This window comes from Chiloscyllium punctatum, chromosome 3, assembly GCF_047496795.1.
Source record: "Chiloscyllium punctatum isolate Juve2018m chromosome 3, sChiPun1.3, whole genome shotgun sequence".
NCBI classification, from domain to species: Eukaryota; Metazoa; Chordata; class Chondrichthyes; order Orectolobiformes; family Hemiscylliidae; genus Chiloscyllium; species Chiloscyllium punctatum.
Window position 1 is genome coordinate 53753470 of NC_092741.1, and position 16873 is coordinate 53770342.

Genomic DNA, 16873 nt, shown 5'->3' on the forward strand with positions numbered 1-16873 from the left:
ACTTTGATTACTGGGATGGCTGACAAAACTTCTTTTTGGTAGTATTAGATTGACAATTGATTGACTGAACATACACATCTGTAGATATGAATGATTTACTCATGAGAAGCCCACCAAAATATTTAAGTTGTAAACTTGTCTTGAGGAGAATGTATAATTACCAATTAAGTACCTGAATAGAAAGTATATATTCATTGCCTTATATTTGCAGGTGAAGTTAGCTTTTGAAGGTGAAAAGAAATAAAAAGGTATCCAGACAAAAACTTTTGTTAAAATAGACAAGACATTCTGTAATAAATGCGGAAAAACCCCCATTTATTATTACAAAACAGATTTCACAAACCAAGCAGGTGATCACATCATCACTCATCCATCAACTCTTAGAACATTTCACGATTTATTGCTTTACGACAAACATTCAAAAGTGAAACTAAGTTTGTGATTATATATTTCAATTACCTTAAAGTACTAAAGGCATCATTTCTAAATTAAAAGCCCATGGAACACATATCCAAGTTAGTCAAAAGAAAACCAATGTAAAATCTTTCCAATTGTAAAATTGATTTTTTTGCACAATAAAAGGTTACAAATATCCCAATTGCTTAAAGGGTGTTTCGATTTTATCAATGTCTTTCAAACACACAAAAATGTACTAACCCTAAAAATATTTGCATTTACAAAATAACTTGATAAAAATATTTTCAATTCTACAAGTGTTACATAAAAATCAACCGAAGACAATGGTAGATCCTTCAGTCGTCATTCTGATCGCTTGCAGATTCAGTTTTCTGTTCCTGGTAACAAAGAATTAAAGTAGACAATCACATGGTAAAAATTCAACAGTGATAGAAAGTCTGAATATATTTTTGCTGTCAATTGCCAATCAAGATTGCTATTCAGCTTTAAATGCAATATATTGAGTGACACTTACTGATTCTTAAAAGCCATCAGCAAGTGCCAGACATGCACAGGCCACCTCTTTCATAATAAACCATATAATCAGCTTGATTTGGGCAATTAATGCAATAGCATTTAAAAATTCCTACTCCACAGAACAACTGCATACTCATACAGTCACGTGTTTATTGTCCCATACGTCATGGATAACTTACCAGTCCAAAAATCTGTTGAAGAAAGTTTACTAAAATTTTCAAAAATTCATAATCCAGTCAAAAAAAGATGCATACATTAGATCACATTATTCTACACTAACTACAGTGCACAGGCATAGTGAGGCCATCCACAATTGTTCAGACAGACACTGGGTGGTTATTGCAAACAATGGGACCTTCTGACTTCACCAAACCTGACCCCCCCCCCACCCTCACCAAATTGAATTGATTTGATAAATTTTATATTTGCTCAGGTTCTAAAATTGCTTTAAATGAATAGCCTGAAGCAGGAACTTAAGCAGTTGAACTGACAGGTTAGTATACACAAATACTAGAAATATAGATACTAACAATTTAGCTTTAGTAGTGGCATGCAACATACAAGTCACTTGGATCTTTCAGCATTACCTATAATGTTATAAATTAAAGCATCCATTCCAAAGAGACAAAAGAAAATCAGATGAGTTGAGTTTCTAGCTGCAATACTAGCTCATTGTCCTTCTATCTTCATGATGATGTTCCTCATTCAATACAGAATTGTTATAATGTACATCCAGGCACACACCCATTAATTACTTCACATGAAAATAGTAGAAATACCACACCCAAATAAAAACTAAATGTGGCAGAAACTCAGCAGATCTGGCAGCAACTGCTGAGAGAAGACAAAGTTAACATTTCAGGTCCAGTAACTTTGTCAAGATATGGAAAATTGATGAGTTCATACTCTAGGAAAATGTGAGGAGCAACTAAAACAGAAGGCAAGGGAAAGATCAGAGGCAAGCAAGAGGAGAGATCAGTAGCATCACAGAACAAAAAGCAAAGTGATTGGTAACGATTAATAAACAAGATAGAAACCATTCTATTGAAGGCAAACCCAAATACAGTGCTGAACAGAAGGGAAAGGTCACGGTTTTAGCAAACAAAGAGATCCAGAATAGGTGCTAATAGCAGAGTACAACTCAGTCTGCTTATACTCGAGTTCACATTTCTGTCTTAGGTTTGCTGCAATGTTTCAGTGAAGCCCAATGTAAACTGGATGAACCATTTCACACCTCATTTTCTCTTTAGGCCCTTTTGACTCAACATGGCAGTTCAACAACTTTAAATTACAAACTCTGCTCTTCATTTTGTTTCACTCTGCCAAAGTGTTTGATTTTCTTTGTTTTGTTTTCAGAGCTGACCTTTAATCTGCTATGAACACCTACTCCAGACCTCTTGCCCCATCTCGAAATCATTATCTTCCCCTTTTGTCCTGTGACATCTGTAATTTCCCTTGGCCCCCCTTTTCCGTTCTACTTTGCTCCAGACTTTTTCCAACAGTTTAAATGTTGCCCCCCCACCCCCAAATTTCCATTTCATTCTTCAGTCATATTGAACTTAAAACAAAATAAAAACTCTTGCTCTCATTATTGAGGAGCTGCAGATCTGCTGAATTTCTCCAGTATGGTTTTCATTTCAGATTTTCAGCATCCAGAGTATTTCACTGCACTCAACACTCTAACCAGCCTGAAGGAAAATCATATTTTAAAAAAATGTCAACCACAGCATATACACCATACACATTATCATACCCTTAACTGCCACAGTCTCAACCTGGCCCTTCACAGACACTGAGTGGGTTGGGGTATCTCTAGCCGAAGTGACATTAACAGAGGGGCGAGAGACCCGGATCTGAAATAAGTGTTAGCAAAATAAAAACGGACAAATCAAATCAATGCAAGTTTCATGAAATAGTGATTCACAATCCTTTGGTAGCACCTGAGCAATTCAAGAGACTACTCTTCCATCCTTCCCTCAGAACCCCACAGCTCTTCTTGCTTCAGATAATCATGAAACTTATTTTCAAAACTGAATCAAGCATTCAATCACTACGTATTCAGGAGCACTTTCCAGATTCTAACCATTAACTGAATTAACATGTTTTTCATGTCACTGCTGGTTCTTCCACTTTCCACCTCAAATTACTGTTCTCTGGTTCTCAACCTTTCTGCTACTAGGAACAGGTGTTTTGTTATTTTTACTATCCAGATTCACAAATTTGAACTGTCAAATCTCCTGATAATATTTACCAAGGAGAAGAGTTCCCTGCCTTGTTAATTCATCTATGACAAGGATAGCCTTCAGAATTATACTTAAGTCTTACCTGCACTCCCTCCAATATTTTTACATCCTTGTGTGATGCCAGAAATTGGACAACACTAGTTGAAATGGAGCTGGTGTTTATTTATGTAGATACACCATAACCTCACTTTTGTACACATTGTGCCTTCTTATAAAGTCCAAAGATTCTGTAGGCCAGATTAACTCAATTCTCAACCCACCTGTCACTTCCAATAATTCTATATATTCCCATGCTCCTCTGCACCTGCACCCTTTTTAGAATTGTGCATATTATTCTCACCTTGCCACATTCTTTGTACCAAAGTGAATCATTGCCTAGGAATGGACAGAGAAGTGGCAGACTTCAAAAATCTATGACTATTACTATTCTCCTCACAGTTCACAACACTTTCATGTTTTGGCTCCTCTGGAAAGTCCGAAACTATGCAATACAACCAAGCTTGGGTCAAGAAAAGCAGCAGTCCTAATACTGACCCCTGGGAAAATCCCATTGTTTATTGGGCTGGAGGTCGTATGCAAACTGTTCACCACCACTGCATTCTCTACCACAGAACCAGTGTTTGTAGTCATGTTGCCAGTGCCTTTTATTCCCTGGGTTTCAAATTTGCTGACAAGCCTCTTATATGGCACTTGACTAAAATGACTAAAAGTCCATTGAGCATGATGAAGTGCATCAACCTTCTCAGCTACCTCATTGAAAGAAAAAAATTAGATTAGTCAAAACAGTTTGCTCTAAAATAATTTTTTAAAAAATATACGTGCTTGGCTTTAAGCACACATCAGATTCAAGTCGTACCTCATCAGGTTTTGTTTCACCATTTTGAGCAGGTGCAACCTCTTCCTTGGTTATTTTCTTTTCCTTCCCTTTGGGCTGTTTCTTGGGTTTTGGTGAAAGCTTTAGAAAGGAGAATGATCAATGTTCCTGAAAGACTCCATTTTAATTAAAATGTCATAGAAATACTACACTGTTCATAAAAATAATTTTTGTACAGAGCAACTATTTCAAGAAATACTGGTGAAGTATGCACAAAGTTACAAATCTCAACAATTCTGTTGTTATTAGGGTACATTTGTAGAGGTACGCCTTCATAAGGCACTCAGAATAAGAGGCAAATCATAATGCCAAATATCTAGCATTGACAGTTCCTTTGGGGTTTTGGAGATAAATGCACTTCCAGTGAGTGGCTCTTGATCATACAAACCAGAAAAAAGGTGAAATTTTAAAGCCAATACACGTTGGATATGTTCATCATAGTTGGGAAGTTAGGCTTACAAAACAGGTGGATTTTCAATCTTGGCCCATCATCCAACAGGCTGTGTTGGAAAGCATGTTTAAAAAGGAGATTGAAGGTAATGACAGAATCATCCTGTGTAACATCCTCCTTGGCTGAAATAAGCCTTACATAAAATTACAGAATAATATAGATTCTTACCCTGGCACGTTTTTGTGGTTTGGACTCTTCTTTAGCAGCAGCAGCAGCCGCCGCCGCAGCTGCGACCTGCAACAGAAGTTGAATAATTTTTAATGTAAACCAAAAACATACATTTAATAGCTTGATACACTTCAGTAAATTTAGGATGAATGTTTAAAGTTGGGCTGTCACTTTACCAAAAGAGCTCTACTCATCAAGTTCTGGACTCCCCCAGCCCAGGGAAAAGACTTTGTCTATTTTTACGATCCATGCCCCTCGTGATTTTATAAACCTCTATAAGGTCACCCCCTCAGCCTCCAACATTCTAGGGAAAACAGCCCCAGCCTATTCAACCTCTCCCTATAGCTCAAATCCTTGGACCGAAGGGTCTGCTTCTATGCTGTACATCTTTAGGACGCCATAATCCATTAAGTACAGTTATTTGTTTTCTATCTGACCTGTTTGCGCCCAGGCGTGACAAAAAGGAATCTGGTGTTGGTATGTATTTGGAATTCTGTGACTATCCGTACTTTATGTTTATACTGACATTGTACAGATACGTCGTTAATTTAAATAGGGTTTGCAAATAAAGTATTTGCTCCAGAAGTAGTTGGTCAGATTTTTCAATGGAAATGGTAGAAATTATGTTGTAAATATTTTATATCTGCACATGTCTATGTTTATCGTGAATTAAGATTCTACCTGTAGTTTTTGCTCCAAGCGGTGATTAAAGAGAAGTTGGTGCTGAAATAAAAAGTTTGGCGCAGCACAGTGGCTCAGTGGTTAGCACTTCTGCGTCACAGCACCAGAGACCAGTGTTCCATTCCCACCTTGGGCAATTGTCTGTGTGGAGTTTGCACATTCTCGCTGTGTCTATGTGGGTTTCCTCCGGGTGCTCCAGTTTCCTCCCACAATCCAAAGATGTGCAGGTCAGGTGAATTAGTCATGCTAAATTGCCCATGGTGTTAGGTGCATTAGTCAGGAGGTAAGTATAGGGTAGGGGAATGGGTCTGGGTGGGTTACATTTCGGAGGGGTGGTATGGGCTTGTTGGGCCAAATGACCTGCTTCCATACTGTAGATAATCTAATATAATCTAAAACAAAAAGTTGTTTGATCATCTATGTTAAAACAGCAGTTTTCAAGTAAACCGCTAAAATGATTTTATTCACTCAATTGGACAGGACTCAAAAAAAGGTTAAGCCTTTATCACCACATTTGTTTTATCCTAGTTGCTGGAATTGGACAGTCATATTACTAAAAGCAAACCTACTAGACAAGTAACAGGACAAAATTTGGAATGATACATAGAAAATTAGTTAAAATAGGAAATGATTTGTATGTGAATGACAAAATGTTGAAAAAAAAAGAGATGAGCTGAGAGCACTCAAGCTTGAGCAACATGATTCCTTTAAAAAAGTTGTGTAGATAGACTGAAGCAACCCAGAAAAGCTAACAGAATTTGGCAATTTATAAATATAACCAGGAACAATAAAGAGATATTATCATTTTTTCCAGGACAGTTGCAGAGGGCTTTGCAAAGTGGATGGGGGAAGGGGTTGCAGAAAACAAAGTGGACATGGATACAGAGATACAGTTGTCCACTTTAATGCATTATTCAAATATCAAGTGAACTGCGGCACAAGATTTTTGGGTGGGAAAACACAAAATTGTCAGCAACGGGAACGAAGGGCAAAACACAAAAGAGAACAACAAAGCAGACAATCAAATCAGTTACAAATAAAAATGATTGACAGTTGTCTTTCAAAATGTACAAGAAAATGGATGTGGAGAAATCGCTCGATAAAATTACCTCATTGCATTCTATTTAAATCCACAAATCAATGTCTGGAGTGTGGTTGCCCACAAGAAACTCAACTTGCCAAAATATTTTATTTAAACAACAACTTATCACAACCCACAACTCTGTCAGCCAAATATTCTACCTCCATATGTTGAAGGAGCAACTTTGGAGTACGTTAAGCCCTTCCCATGACCACCATTGATGAGGAGATCTACTATGAACCAGCTTTTTGCAAACTACATACAGCAACATGCATTTGATAATCAAGGCACATAGAACTTTGTTTATGTACAGGGCTGCACTTTAAAGCACACAAACATCTTTCAATGGAATGTAGGGACAGGTGTGTATCTCATGGATGTGCAGCTTGGAGCTCCTCATCTGCTCCCATAACACTCTCCCTCAATTTATCATTTTGACCCGCCCAGCATTCTTGCCTTGTCTTTGTGCATTTTGGCCCTTCAGCCAAAGCTTATAGGTACTTTCATGTCTTGCCTCAGCTTGCAGAGAGGAAGCAGGCAGCTTGTAATGGCTGTCACCAATGATCAGTCAAGCAGGTGGACATGTTGTTGTACATCAATCTTTCAGTTGCACAGTATCTATAAATACAGAACACACTGCGTGTCTCCAAGTCCAAGTCCAAGAGAAGTAGCCCTGCGAGCAAGAGAGCGGGAGAGAAAGAGGGCGTGATCACGAGAGGTGAAACATAGTTGGAAAAACTCAGCAGGTCTGGCAGCATCTGTGGACAGAAAGCAGAGTTAACATGGAGTCTTGAAAGAGTTCAGTTTTGAAGGATCAAGAGAGTCTAACTCTGCTTTCTCTCCACAGATGCTGCCAGACCTGCTGAGTTTCTCCAGCAATCTGTTTTTGTTTCAGAACTTCAACATATGCAGTTATTAATTTTATTAAAGGGGGACACCTTTCAGTCAGGAGTTCCCAGCACAGTATGTCAAGAGCTGTTTCGGATATTAGTCCAGCAGCTTGGATACTGTTAGGCAGCCAGCAAGTGCCAAGAGTGTGGTGCTGGAAAAGCACAGCAGGTCAGGCAGTGTCAGGAGCAGAAAAATTGACATTTCAGGCAAAAGCCCTTCATCAGTGATGACGACTAAAGTGCCAGCAAGCGCCAGCCCACACATGCTGGGTATGTGCTGCCGAGAGGTAGGTGCACCCTCTTAGGTTTGAACTTCCCAGGGTTAAGGTGGCAGGCAGGATGAAGGTGGAAGACCAAGCCACCTCATCCTTTACCGTTGCACACTTCTCCACAGTAACACCAACCTCGGACCAGGCTTGCAGGTTCTGGTACCATTCACTCTCCATCGACACTGGAGAGAGAAAGGATAGTGTTCCTCTGCAGCACCCCAACCATCATGATCTCCAGGTCCATGGGCACAAAGTGAGATGTCAATGTTCCCCCATTTGCCTGGGACAAATGGCAAACTGTGCACAGCAGCTCCAGACTGACACACAGGTGATCAAGTAGGTAACAGCGTTTTAATTATGGCTATGGCATCAAGAATCCTGGATGTTTCAGCAGCGCTGAGTATTACCACCTCCACTGAATGGGAGAACAGGACAGGTCAGGGACCATCGGGGTGCAGTGAATAGGTATTCAGATGAATGCAGAAAGATAGCTAAATTTTTTTTTAAAAACATTAGTCCTCATGGAGAGGAACCCTCCGTCCAAGTTGCCAACTTTGACACATCGTCAATTTCATGTAAAATTCAGCTTTACGTTAAATGTTTTGCAAGCAGGGGTTAATTGAACATTCAGTCCATTTGCTGCCCATTGCGTAGTGAAGGTACACTCTGTTTGATACAATCTGCTAGTCACTGAGATGTACAGGCTGCATATGTGGTATTGCACTAACACACAATTTTAGTCTATCAAGTAACTAAATGTTATTGTCCTTCTTGAAATTAGCCTCACATATTCAGCCAACACTCATGCAAAGTCAATTAGAATGGACAACGGATTATATCCAAGTGGCCAAAATCCATCTCTCCCTTTTAACTCCTGTTGTTTTCTTAACTCCTAAGTGGCCAATTGTCCATAAGAGAGCCAGGCAAATGTCTCAGATACTCTGAAGCTCTCCTTGAAACAGCAATTAAAATAATGACTGGAGGAGCCTGCTCATTAAAAATGGTGAACACCTGGTTCAGGAGTCGAGTCACGATATTTTAAAAATGATCAAGATACAGACTGAACAGGAAGCATATTCTGCTCTCTGGATCCCACTACCATATAGGATACCGTGTCTCACATGCCTAAAGGTCTGTGGCTCAATAATGAGACTGCCTAAAGCACAAAGACACATGGCAGAAACTTGCAACCATGCATAAAAGCGATCCTCAAACTGAAAGTCAATCCATGAAAACACCAGGACGCCACAACTGTGATTTGCAAGCAATAACCCGCAGGTAGATCATTTTCCAGGAACACACTACAGATTCTCACCTACCAGCAGGCACGTGATAAAAAATAAATTGAAGTGTTGCTTCTAATGTTAGCCAAAAATACTGGTGCTAGATGAAGTAGCTCACCATCAACGTGCTGTTATAACCCAGTAGGAGGGGTAATCTAACTCCTTTGTGGACCCACCCCTCCACTGGCCACAACGTTTAAATTTAAAGGAAGGTGATATTGTCAATATTAGATTCTATTGCTCATTGCTGGTAATATATCAGCAGATTTCTTTAGTTAACAAAGGGAACTATTATATTTATTTTCCAGAAAGCTTAATATTAAGAACAAAAGCTTTTAAAATATGCAACTATGTCCAAGTACCATTCCTGGTAAATAACACGTAAAATTCACTTAGCCAAGCCTGCAGAAACAAACAAAACCCTGCACACTATTACAAAAGTACTTCAGCAAAGGATTAGTTACATTCAGAAGAAAGAAACCAAATTAATTCAGACTGTCCAAATGCTGGTCTGCAGACAAAGTTCATTTGCCCCCACAAGATGTTAACACTAGGATTTGTTTGAATCATTGTCTGGTTGAATTCTATTTCTGGAGACAGTAGTGTAGGTTCACACACTTCTCCTTCCAGTGAGTGCTCAACTCAGAACTTGAGAACAGTTCAGACAGGGAGCACCAGAGCCAGAGTGACAGACAGACTAAGGTTTTCTTTCCTTCAATATGTTTATGTTAAACCCCCTCAACGTATATATCTAAACACCCAAAGACTGGTTTTATTTTCTACAAATGCAACAATGTTCCAGGCAGTAGAACATTTAAAAATTACATATCCAGTCAGTGATTCAGCAGATAAAACCTGGATGCCCTTGTAAACTAAGTCACCTGAAGGTAAGCAACAAAAAGGATCACAGACCAGAAATGTTAACTCTTCACAGATGCTGCCAGGTTTGCTGAGCTTTCCCAACAACTTGTGTTTTTGTTTCCCATTTACACCATCTGCAATCCGTTTGGTTTTTATTGAAACACGTAGGTCAAGGCAGCAAACATACATCAACCTTCAGAGCAAGACGATTCAAATACAGAGCAGGAACGTCTTCCTGAAGTTATATAGGGCCTTAGTGAGGCCATGCCTAGAATGTTATGTGCAGTTTGGTTGCCTTATCGGAGGAAGGATGTTTATGTTATAGAGGGAGCACAATTAAGGTTTACCAGACAGACTGACTGCTAGGATAGCAGAACAAACAGGAGGATAGATTTGACTGGTTGAGGGGTAGACCATTTAGAACTGACAAAGAAAAAAAAACTTTTAATCCAGAGAGAGTGGGGAGCCTGTGTAATTCGCTACTACAGACAGCAGTCAAGGCCAAACCTTTATGATTTCAAGAAGGATTTAGATATAGCACTTGGGGCTGAAGGGATCAAAGCACGTAGGGGACATAAGAACAGGTTATGGATTTGGATGATCACTTAAAATGATCATAACAATTGGTGGAGGAGGATCAAAAGGCTAAAATGGCCTACTCCAACTCTTATTTTCTATGCTTTTATATTAAATTAGTCTTTTAACTAAGATAGTCAAAACAATGTTCTCAAAATTAAAACCAGGCAGCTTCATGGGTAAAGTTAGCCTGCAGATGTTGGAAAACAGTACATTTAAAGTCACTGAGCATGGAGACAGACCACTCAGTCCAACAAGTCCACACTGAAAACGTTCCCAAAGTAAATTAGTGCCACTTGCTTGCCCTTAGCCCCAAAGCCTCCAAACCTTTGTTAATGTACTCATCGAAATGTCTCTTAAACATTATAACAATATGTGCGTCCACCACTTTCTCTGAGCTCATCCTACATATGAACCACTCCATGTAAACAAGTAGCTTTCATGTCCCTTTTAAATCTTTCTCCATTCAGCTTAAAAACATGCCCCTCATGATTTTATAAATCTCAACTTCCTATACCCCAGTGAAAAAAATGTGAGTCCTTCAGTATATTTTTATATCTCAACCCTCCATTCCCAGCAATTCTAGAGGCTATTATAAGAAACATGAGAATTGAGGCATGATCAGATAGCTAAATGAGGAATGATGTGCCAGTAAATGGAGACAAAACATATTTGTGATAGCTACCTGTATTGGTACTGAAATAAGCCTCAGGAATTATCCTCTCATTTATATACAAAGTTGGATTGTAAATCTACTTACTTTTTCCAATCTACTGGATCTTCTGAGCTGCAAAAGATGGACATTTTTGTTTTTAAAATACATTTGATAAAAGGTTAACAAAATAAGCACTACTGACATTTCATATTTTTTGGAGGGCCATAGGGGTCATATAACAAGTAAATATGTGAAAAAAGAACCAACTGTGATTATTTCATTGAAAGCTAGATACTGAAAGGAAAACCCAAGAATTCGCACCTGTTTAACCACTTTTGCTTCATGCTTTTGCTCACCCTCACTTGGTGCCTGAAAGAACAATATTGCAAACATTAATAATCTGAAACCTGACTAACTGCATGAGGTAAATTACTCGTGTTTTAGGTTGCTGGGCATGTTTCTTTCTGCTCTGTCTGGCTCATGATTGTTTGAAACAGTTTACACAAACTGATGACAGATTTTCTTTGCCATTTCGATATTTTTATTCTAAAAGAAAACTACATCCAATTTAAACTACAAAGATGTATTGTTCATACACAAAAAACCTCAGATTTGCAATAGGTAGAGATGATACCACTATATTTGATCACACAGTGGACCTCAATACCATGCCACGTAACTGAGCTGCAGTACACTCCTTTTTCAAAAGCTATAGATTTAGCTCTCACTTGCTGGTTTTAAGATGAATGCTACAGTTTGTTTTTCATTAAAATAAATTTTCCCTTAGATGACATAGGAGGCCTTATCCAAGTCTAAAACTAAGCGTTACGATTTTAAATTAAGGGTCACCCTTTCAGGAGAGAGAAGAAATTTTTCAGAACAGTTCTTAAGAAGGGTCTCCAGATTCAAAACCTCAACTATTTTCTATCTATACATGCTGCTAGACTAGCTGAGTTTCTTCAGCAATTTATGCTTTTATTTTGGATGAATTCTGTTTCATGAATCCTCAACTGTCTCCCATTCCAGTTGAGAATTCACTTTAATGCTTTCTCTTAGTCTTTCCCTCATGCAATATTTACCACTACTTTCTAGTTACTCCATTTCATATTTATTACACGAAAGAAATGGAAACAGGAATAAGCCTGCAAGGGCAGTATGGCAGCTTTGTGGTTAGCACCTCACAGCACTAGGGACTTAAATTTACACAGAACATGAAGTACAGCACAGAACAGGCCCTTTGGCCCACGATGTTGTGCCGAGGTTTAATCCTAATCAGAGGTTTGGTTCTAACCTTGGATAACTGTGTGAAGTCTACACATCCTCCCTGTGTCTACACAGATTTCCTCCCACAGTCCAAAGATGTGCAGGTTAGGTGAATTTATCATGTTAAACTGTTCCATAGTCTAGGGATGTGCAGGCTAGACGGTTTAGTCATGGTAATTACAGGGATAAGATGGATCTCGTTGGGATCCTCTTTGGAGGTTCAAGGCAGACTTGATGGGCCAAATGGCCTCTACATTCACTGCAGGGATTCTATGATTAGAGTGGTGCTGGAAAAGCACAGCAGGTCAGGCAGCATACGAGCAGCAGGAAAATCGAATATTGCTGATGAAGGGCTTTTGCCCGAAATGTCGATTTTCCTGCTCCTCGGAGGCTGCCTGACCTGCTGTGCTTTTCCAGCACCACTCTAATCTTGACTCTAATCTCCAGCATCTGCGGTACCCACTTCTGCCTGTAGGGATTCTATGCTGTGCCACTCAGTAGATTTATGGCTGACGTTCTTTATCTCTTGATTTGGAAATGCTGGTGTTCGACTGGGTGTACAAAGTTAAAAATCATACAACACCAGGTTATAGTCCAACAGGTTTATTTAGAAGCACTAGATGTTGGACCACTGCTCCTTCGTCAGGAGGTTGTGAAGGAGCAGCGCTCCAAAGGCTAGTGCTTCCAAATAAACTAGTTGGATTATAATCAGGTGGTGTGATTTTTAACATTCTTAACCTAAACTTCCCTACATTTTGCCCCTAACATTTATTTACTGGTCTCTCAGCCTTGAATATACAAAGTCTCAGTTCCCAAAGCACTCTGTGGCAAAGAGCCCACCCTCCAAGTTGACAAGCCTGTCTAACAACCACTCTATCCCAGTTAGTTTACCTCCTTAACCTATCCCTCCTTCACCACTTTCCCAAAGCCCACTTACATCCACTTCTCCATTAGATCCCCCGTCTCTTTTTTAAACACTTTAAGCACCGTCTCTCCTTTAAATAGCTCCCCAAAATGACTGAATTATTTTAAACTTCATCACTGTCTTTCATGTTTACTCCTTTGCCAGCCTCCACGATCACCTCTCACACCTCGTCCACTTGCTTTAACACTCATGCCCATCCCGGCTCACCTCGTGCACGTGCCCGAAGTGACGAGCACGCAGATGGGCAGGGGGCGAGCACGCACAGGCAGTAGGGACTGAATGAGTGACAGGTACATACGGGCTCCACTAAAACCCCACAGGCGAAGATTAGTTTCAAATATGGCTTTGGCCTTCGAAGAGGAGAAACATCTATATTTTAAAAATCTGCACTTCATATACACTTGAAGCATCCACACAAATCTATGTCCCTTTAGATTTTGATTGCATACACATATTAAAAAAAATTACAGCCACCCCAAAGCATCGAAAACGGGTACATTTCTATACAGAAGTGAAGAAAGGTCCATTTGTTGCAACCATCATGGAGGGTACAAGGACACCAAATAACTGGAAATCGTGTAGTAATTACCGCGTTACACTTTCAGCTTAGCTATTTTGCCTTTCTTGTGAGAATAAAAACATTTCCTAAATTAAAAAACTCTTTTCACAAAGGCATTTTAAAAAAAAAATTACAGTACATAGAATCGTGCGACATATTTTCTATTTCCAAACAGGATACAGCATACGCTGAGTTACCAGGACCAAAAAAAAATAGCGAAATTAACCCGGCTGCCCAAACCTACCGTCCTTTTGGGAGGCATGATTGCAAAAGGGTGGATCGAGGCGACTTGCAGGGGGTGGGGAGGGGGAAGTGAAACACACTTCGAAACAGAACACTGCAAACCCTGGTGCAAGTTTCAACTCACAGCCAAGCGCCAGTTCAATTTCTAAACACCTTGCTAATCAGATGATAATGAGATGCCAGTCATGCCCTGCCCCCCGCAACCCCTCCTGGTCGCTGTGTGGCGGAGACCGAGCGACAGCCCCGCCCACACGCCCCGTGACTCTAATTTCTATTGGTCCCAGGACAATCGATTAGGGGGGGAGGAGGGTCCAGGCGCCAGGTTCGCTGCAGGAGGATCGCTTCAGTGACTGGCTCCCCCGCTTGTCAGTATCAGTGGGCGCTGGGGTTTGGTTGAAATTGCTGCAATGTGTTTGCCTTGGAGTGGAGGGGGCTCAGCACCGCGTTCGAAAGAAAACACTCCCTAAATGCTTTGGGCAGTATTATTTAAACCTACAATGCAGTGCCCGGGGGAAGCAATTGTATGTGTAGGTCCAATCAAAACCGTCAGGGCGAAAACCCAGTTGCCTGTTTGGTTATTTTGAATTCAAAAACAAACATCCTGCAATCTGCCAGCAGCAACAACAGCTGCTAGAAACGGTACAGGATCAATCAGCATTTGTCGGTTGGCCAAAGTTACCAGGCACAGCCATTGTTCAGAAAAGCATATTCGCAATAGTTAAGTTAAATGCGCATTTGGTCAGTACGAGTTGGGCAATGTCCTTTTTTAAAATCATAACATCAAACCCTGGTATTGTTGTATACTCCATTATTTTACAACGGATACAATATCAGTTATTTTCTTTTGAAGTTACCGCGAAGCAGCGTCGATATAATGTAACACAGTTTTACAGCACGTTTAACAAAGTAACCTAATTTGACGATGTTCCTCAAAAAAAAAAGCAACATTTCGAAGTATCTTGAAAGTTGGGGAATGGGGACACATATTTAAAGATGTCGGAGGGTACAGTTTGAATGGACGGATCTTAAGGGGGTTTGGGAAGGACAGAGGCAAAAGTGTTGGTTTTTGGACTGGAATTTCATCACATTACGGAATGGTAAATATTAATCTTCAGTTAGAAGGTGCAATAAGTTTCAGTTCACATTAAGATAAAAAGTGACAGGCTGAGACATGGGTTGGCCTGGGAAGGTGGAACAAGATGGTGGTTTGAAGATGAGGCAAAAAAGATTTAGGAAATTAATTAAAGGAAGTAGACGGAAGATGAGGGAATAAAACTGCGTGGCAGGACCAGGAGCTGCCAACGGAAGTGATTGAAGTGGGTATATTAACAACATTTAAAAGGCATTTTGACAAATACATGGATAGGAAAGGATTAGAAGGCCAAGTGCAGGGAAATGGGGTTAACGTGGACAGACATTTTGGTTGGCATGGACCCCTTTGGGCCAAAGGGTCTGTTTCCATGATGTAGGATTTTATGACTACAAGACACAGACTTGCAAAATTCTGTATTCAGCTTTGTAATATTACACCTTGTCACAGCATCCTTTTTGGAAGGCTTAGGATCACTTATGTTAAAGGTACTCATGATCTTTTTTTCAGGTAAGAAAACATTTTTAAAAAGCTGGTAAAAAGAGATACTCATTGAAGAATTACACTGACCATTTTTAGATGGTCAATCTTATGCGTAACTATTTATATTCATTCACAGGACACTCTCTTTAACACGCTTGCTGAACTTGGTCCACCAGGGTTTTTTTCCGCAAGGTGGTAAGCATGTAGGCAGGTCAAGCAGACAGGCAAATGTGAGGACTACAGATGCTGGAAATCACAGTCTAGATTAAAGTGATGCTGGAAAAGCACAGCAGGTCAGGCAGCATCCGAGGAGCAGGAAAATTGACGTTTCAGGCAAAAGCCTTCATCAGGAATGAAGGCAGGGTGCCTCCAGGGTGGAGAGGGAGACAGACAGGGATCAAGTTCGCTGATGACACCACTATAGTCAGTCGAATCTCAGATGGTAACGAAACAGACTACAAACAGGGGGTGGAAGACCTGGAAAAATGGTGCACTCATCCTACACATTAACAGCACAGAGATGGAATGAGTGGAGAGTGTCAAGATCCTGGGAGTGGTCATCAACAACAAGCAAAGAGGGTTACCACAGATTACAACACGATCTTGACCAGATGGGCCAATGGGCTGAGAAGTGGCAGATCCTCCAAGCCTGGCAACATCCTTGTAAATCTCTTCTGAACCCTTTCAAGTTTCACAACATCTTTCCAATAGTAAGGAGAACAGAATTGCATGCAATGTTCCAATAGTGGCCTAAGCAATGTCCTGTACAGCCACAACATGACTTCCCAACTCCTGTACTCAATACTCTGACCAATAAAGGAAAGCATACAAAACGCCTTCTTCACTATCCTATCTACCTGTGACTCCACTTTCAATGAGCTATGAACTTGCACTCCAAGGTCTCTTTGTTCAGCAACACTCCCCAGGACCTTACCAGTAAATGTATAAATCCTGCTAAGATTTACTTTCCCAAAATGCAGCATCTCACATTTATCCGAGTTAAACTCCATCTGCCACTCCTCAGCCCATTGACCGATCTGGTCAAGATCCTGTTGTAATCTGTGGTAACCCTCTTCGCTGTCGACTACACCTCCAATTTTGGTGTCATCTGCAAACTTACTAATTGTACCTCTTATGCTCCAAATAATTTATGTAAATGACAAAAACTAGAGGACCCAGCACCGATCCTTGTGGCACTCCACTGGTCACAGGCCTCCAGTCTGAAAAACAACCCTCCACCACCACCCTCTGTCTTCTACCTTTGAGCCAGTTCTGTATCCAATTGGCTAGTTCTCTCTGTATTCTCTGAGATCTAACCTTGCTAATCAGTCTCCCATGGGGAACC

At 40.3% G+C, this 16873-nt stretch overlaps 1 protein-coding gene across 2 annotated transcripts; it reads right to left on the reverse strand.

Moving 5' to 3' along the window:
* Nucleotides 1-298: 298 nt before the first annotated feature.
* hmgn3 (high mobility group nucleosomal binding domain 3) lies at nucleotides 299-14132 on the reverse strand. 2 transcript variants are annotated; one of them, XM_072553349.1, is made up of 7 exons: nucleotides 13957-14132; nucleotides 11287-11334; nucleotides 11071-11097; nucleotides 4670-4735; nucleotides 4033-4131; nucleotides 2687-2786; nucleotides 299-794 (listed from the first exon to the last, which is right to left on the reverse strand). In XM_072553349.1, exons 1-7 carry the CDS (start codon nucleotides 13972-13974, stop codon nucleotides 781-783), a joined length of 372 nt encoding a protein of 123 aa, XP_072409450.1. In that variant the 5' UTR covers nucleotides 13975-14132; the 3' UTR covers nucleotides 299-780. The 2 variants fall into 2 exon arrangements, with proteins under 2 accessions (XP_072409450.1, XP_072409454.1); XM_072553353.1 differs by lacking the exon at nucleotides 2687-2786.
* Between the last annotated feature and the right edge of the window lie 2741 nt (nucleotides 14133-16873).